The sequence below is a fragment of the Mustela putorius genome, unplaced genomic scaffold, assembly GCF_011764305.1.
Source record: "Mustela putorius furo isolate JIRA1106 unplaced genomic scaffold, ASM1176430v1.1 tig00000127_pilon_pilon_pilon, whole genome shotgun sequence".
In the NCBI taxonomy this organism is placed as follows: Eukaryota; Metazoa; Chordata; class Mammalia; order Carnivora; family Mustelidae; genus Mustela; species Mustela putorius.
Window position 1 is genome coordinate 88083 of NW_025421288.1, and position 6000 is coordinate 94082.

The following is a 6000-nucleotide window of genomic DNA, read 5'->3' on the forward strand; positions in this document are numbered from 1 at the left end:
GACTAGAACATATCAGGCACTAAAAAGTATTTCTTTTTTTTTTTTTTTTTTAAGATTTTATTTATTTATTTGAGAGAGACAGAGAGAGAGAGAGCATGAGAGGGGAGAAAGTCAGAGGGAGAAGGAGACTCCCTGTGGAGCCAAGAGCCCGATATGGGATTCAATCCTGGGACTCCGGGGTCATAACCTGAGCCAAAGGCAGCTGTTTAATCAACTGAGCCAACCAGGTGCCCTAAAAAGTATTTCTTAAATGAGATTTGTATGTCTAATGTAAGTCTCTCTTCAGAGCCTTGGACTTATAAATTTCAATGCCTACATGACATTTCTGAAGGGCTGCTGCAATGGGTACTTCAAATTTAATATATCTGAAAGAATTATTCACATCTCTCCAAAATCCATCTTCTGTATGTTAGTGAAATGCAACCCCGCCACTCACTATCTTGTTAGTGATACCAGAAACCAGGGAACTGTCTTTGTTCCCTCCATTTCCCTTCCCATCATTTTACCCCACGTTCAGTCCATCACCAAGCCTAGGAAAGCTACCTACTAATTGCATCTTAAATCCATCTATTTCTCCTTTCCTAACTACTCCCACAATTGAACCACCAGCATCTCTTACTCGCAAGAGCAAGAGCAAGATCTTTTTTTGTATAATATCTATCTAATCCAAATTCATTTTCCATGAAGTAAACAGATTTTTTCTTTATGAAATTTGGTTTATGCTAGTAAAGAGTTAGTAACACTTTTTTTTTAAAAAAGATTTTATTTATTTATTTGACAGGCAGAGATCACTAGTAGGCAGAGAGAGAGAAGGAAGCAGGTTCCCCGCTGAGCAGAGAGCCCTGATGTGGGGCTCCATCCCAGGACCCTGAGATTATGACCTGAGCCGGAGGCAGAGGCTTTAACCCACTCAGCCCCCTAGGAGCCCTAAGAGTTAGTAACTCTTTAAGACTCTTCAATGATTATTCAGTGTACTTGGGGAAAAAAAAAAATCCAAAGTCCTTAGGAAGGATCTGAACATCTGATGGTAAGCACCTGCTTACCAACCCTCCCATCCCCCAGGCTCAGCATCTCTCACATCACTTTCCATTTCACCCACTGCATTTAAGCCACACAGACTTCCAGTCAATTCCTCAAATCTATCCAGGTCTTTCTATCTCACAGATTTTGCATATGGTGATCCTATAAGCCGACCGCTCTCTCTCCAACCACCTGCCTCGGCAACTTTTCATCCTACAGATCTCAGATTAAATGTGATATCGGTGAAGACCTTCCCTGTCCCACCAATAATACTGGTCCTCTCATAAACCTCTCACAGCCCCTATACTTTTCCTCTGAGCCAAGTATGAAAACTTGATGTTTATACACCTATGTTGTGGTCCCTTTCGTGATATTTTCCTTCATAAAATTGTCCCATTAAAGATGGCTCCATTATCTATTTTCAGACAGCTACAACATCTTCCATGATGGAAACAGTGGATTGTTTTTGCCCACCACTTCATCTCTAGTAAACTCAGCAGAGTGCCTGACATGAAGAAGCTCAAATGTATTCCAAGAATGGAAGAAGCTGTAGAACACAATGAGAACACATTGAGTTCAAGTTTAAAACTCGTCTTCGGGGCTTTATCCCATAAGCTTCATTTCCTCTGCTTTTAGTGCTACCTGGAAGGGCACCTCTCCTAGAACTTTGTGTCTCCTTGATTTTCTCCTGATTCCGAAATCAAGAGAAAACAGTGTTTCTTTTTTCCTGACTGTCCATTACTGCCCAAGAGAAGGACAATCTGGCCAAGAGCCGCGAAAATTCAAGCCGAACAATCCGACCTTCCAGGGGGATTCAGCGAACAGAGCACTTACCAATGAATGAACCTGTTTCTGGTGACGGAGAACAACTTGCCACTTTCCATATAGTAGAAGCCTCCCGCGCTCTCACCGTATTTCACGGCTCCAGCCAAGGCATTTGCAGTCCCTGCAAAAGGAGAGTGGTCAGCCTGCATACCTGGTTCTCTCGGGATGACATGACAGAGAGGGAGGGCGCTGAGAAAGCAGAGGGTGACGACTGACAATCCACACGAAGAGAAAGGGAAGAAAGCAGGACGAAGTAGGACACTACGGAAGCTATGATCCCAAGGCTACAGGCATGTGGACTAAAGGAGTATGAACCCGGGGTCAGAGATTTAAGGACCCATGAGAGGAGCCCGAGGGGAAGGATCGGATCGCGTCCTCCCTGGCTGCTTTCGTACCGATGCCGGAAACTGTGAATTCCCGAAAGTGTCTCGGCCTCTCGCGCTCAGCACCGCTGAGCTCCTCGAAGCTCCGTTCCAGGGCTCCCGCCGCCGCCATCTTCCCGCCGCCGCCGCAGGGCCCGACGGGACGCGAGCTAGGCCGGGCGGCCATCGTCACTTCCGGGGGCGGGGCGGATGGAGTTAGGAACTGGTGAGGAAGCCTGCGGGGAAGGAGGGTACGATTGACTCTTCGTTGCGAGGCTTCCAGTCAGTTGGTTGGAGAACGAGAGTGGACAGGAAGGAAGCCAGAAGACAAAGGGGCAAAAGGGAACCGACTCTGCTTGCGGGAACTTTAGCCCGGCCGGCTGGCTGGGACATCCCCTCAGGGGGCGGTACCCTTTTCCCGGCGTCCTCCGGGCAGGGGGCGGGGCCAGGTTTGTTTCCATTTTGAAAACCCGGGCGCGGGCGGCGGGGTTGAGCTTCCCCGGAGGGGCGAGGTCCGGAGAGTCCGGGTGGCCGAGCGCCCTCTACCGGGTTCCGAGGTCGCGGTCACCCTTCTCGGCGTCGGGGTGGCGGTCAGTACATTGGCTGGTCTCCTTTTTGGCCTTCCGCGGCACGTGGGATGGGGAGAGGGCGAGTACTGGGGAGAGGAGATCTTTTGGGTTGCAATCTTTTAGAGAGTCTGAATTCGTGCATTCTGGTGTTCTGAAACGCAATGCATTCAGCAAAACCACGCTGTGGTTATCTAAATGCTGAAAGGAATTTGCCTTTCATCCCGTCCCTGATCTGGATGTCTGTAAGATATTGTGCCTTTACCGGTATCTAGGGCTCAGTACTGGGAAAAATGCTGATTTGCATGGGAAAAGGATTTTTCCTCCCTAGTCAACGTTTGTTAAGCAGTTCTCTTATTCTTGTTATCACCAGTAAATGCAACCCTTCTTTATCATTCTGTTTTATTGATCCTATTCTGACCACCCCCCCCCCCACGCCCACCACCTCCTCTTTCCAGCTTGCTCCTAGGACTCCAGTTCTAGCCATGCGATCCCTCCAGCCCACCCAGGAACCATTGTTCTACCACCTTTTCACGGTCCCCATTTCCTTGAGATTTCCTTCTTACTCTGCTTAAATTCCATTTAAATTACTCCTTTACCTAGCTTGCTCTTTCTTCATTATGCTTTGGTAAAACCTAGAAATTTGATTAATCCAAGGCTGCAGCTGAGGAGGGCTGGAGAAAAATACACAATTATCAGTCATACCTTCCTCTACCTCCATCATGATTCTAAACCTCCAGTGGGTCCGTACTACTACCCAGAGAACACATCCCTTGTCCACTTACTGTCCTAGATGAGTATTTCACAACTTCTCTAACCTGAGCGCCTCTCTCCTCCTCACTCTCAGTTTGCTTTTTCACTTAGAAAATTGGTGAAATCAAGAGAATTTTCCCCCCTGCCTCCTTTCCCTACCCGCCTTCATCAGTACCTGCATACTCTGCCCTCCTCTCCTGTTACTATAAATTGGACTGTCCCTAAACGTACATCCCTAAACTTAGGGGCATAAACTTTACATTTTCGCCTGCTCAAGGACACCATTCCAGCAGTTCTCTCTCCTGCATTTTCAGTTCTGCACCACCCCCCATTACTGAGTTGTTTCCCCAAGCACACAAGCATGCTGTTATTTCTCCTTCCTGCCACACACAAAAAACTCATTTGATTTCCACTCTCTTTGGCCACTATCTACTACTTCAGAGCCCCTCTTTATCACTTCAGAGCTCCTCTTCATCGCTACAGCAAAATCCAAGAGCTTTCTGTTTAATTTCTTTTCTTTGAGTCTCTCTTAAATCCACTTTTATCAGGCTTTCGCACCTGTTGCTTTACTGAAACAGCTTTTTTCAAGATCTCCAATGACGTCCATCTTTATCTAACACTGAACTCTCATTCCTTTTTTTTTTTTTTTTTTTAAGTAAACGCTACACTTATCATGGAGCTCCAACTCTTGAGCCTGATATCAAGAGTTGCATGCTTTATGGGCTGAGCCAGCCAAGCACCCCTGAACTCTCATTCCTTAACATTCTTGACTACCTGCAGCATTTGACCATTTAATTGCTTTCTTGCCCACTTTCTTCACATGGCTTCCAGGACACCACATGCTTTTGATTTCCTCCCATTTCACAAACTGTTCTTTTTCAGACTTCTTTGCTAGTTGCTTCTCTTTTTCTCCAAACTTCTTAATGTTGGACTGCCCCAGGGCACAATTCTTGGTCCTGCCCACACACATTCCCCTGAGGATTTCGTGTAGTCTTCTGCTTTAAATACTAGATCGCAGTAGTCTGATAATTCCCAGATGTATTTCTTCAGGCTAAACCTTTCTCCCTTGAATTCCCACCTTAGGTATCCAACTGCCTTTTCTTTTTTTAAAGAATTTTTATTTTTTAAATAAGCTCTAGGCCCAAGATGGGGCTTGAACTCAAAATCCCAAGATCAAGTCACATGCTCTGCGACTGAGCCAGCAAGGGGCCCCTTGAGCCTGCTTTTTACATTCATCTGACTGCTAACATCACTGGGATTCCCCCACAGTCACCTCAGACTCAGCATATCCAAGGCAAAACTCATTTTACCTCACTACACTATCATGTGATTCTCTATGTGGCTATCACTAGGCAGTGACCTGATTTAGAAATTGAGGAGTCATACTGGGCACAGAGCTCCTGAAACCCTTGGAATTCCCTAAGTGACGAGAAGAGAAAGGTGTCTTTTTTTAATGTTAGTGAAGTGACTTTTGGAAAGTCCCTCAGAAGCTTTATGGTGGGGCTGGTTGCCAGGAGAAGCAACCACATGATTTGAAGGTTGGAACTTTCAGCTCCACCTCCATCCTCCAATTTCTGGGGAGGCTTGAGGGGTTGAAGATTGAGTTTAGTCACCAAAGGCCAATGATTTAATCAACTAAGCCTATGTAATGAAGCCTCCATAAAAACCCAGAAGGATGGTTTTGGAGAACTTCTAGGTGGTAAACCAGAATGAACCCAGTTCTGTGCCCCAAACTCCATTGGGACAAAATCTCCTACATTCAAGACCTGGTCCTAAATATCTGATAAGCCAGTAATCTAGTAAGTAAATTGGTTTCCTGAGTTCTGTGAGCTGCTCTAACAGAAAATCGAACCCTAGGAAGGGGTTATGGGAGCCTCCAATTTATAGCCAGGGGTCAGAAGCACACGTGATAACCTAGACTCGTAATTAGCATCTGAAATGGGAGCAGTGTTGTGGGACCGAACCATTAGCCTTGTGGGATCTGACGGTATTTCCAAGTAGGTAGTGTCAGAATTAAGTTTGTGGGATACCTGGTCAGTGTCCACAGGAGTTAATTGCTTCTTGGTGTGGAAAAGTCCCACCCACGGGACCTCCAAAAGGCCTACCCTTAAATACCATCACAGTAGGGATTAGGTTTCAACATATGAATTTTGGGGGGTGAGGAGGACAAAAACATTCAGTCTCTAGCACTTCTTAAAAACTTGCAGGGGCTCAAAAAAAAAACTTTTGGGGGCTCCCTGTTGCCCTGACTTCCAAGGTCTTTTACCACTTCAACACAATGAACCTTCTTTAAACATTTTTATTTATTTATTTTTAAAGATTTTATTTATTTGAGAGAGAGACAGAGATAGAGCAAGGGCTGGAAGGAGAAGGGGACTCGGGCTCCCGCTGAGCAAGGAGCCCGATGCTGGGCTCAATCCCAGGACCTTCTGGGACTGGAGCTGAAGGCAGATGCACAACAACTGAGCCACCCA

The 6000-nt window shown here is 46.2% G+C and overlaps 1 protein-coding gene across 1 annotated transcript in view; it reads right to left on the minus strand.

Annotated features, from left to right (window-relative positions):
- The window catches only part of NUP160 (nucleoporin 160), a 52343-nt gene extending 49957 nt beyond the window's left edge, over positions 1–2386 (minus strand). Inside the window, 2 exon segments of the mRNA XM_045089750.1 lie at positions 1855–1966; positions 2241–2386. Of these exon segments, the coding sequence (XP_044945685.1) occupies positions 1855–1966; positions 2241–2340 (212 nt within the window). The 5' untranslated portion in view covers positions 2341–2386.
- Between the last annotated feature and the right edge of the window lie 3614 nt (positions 2387–6000).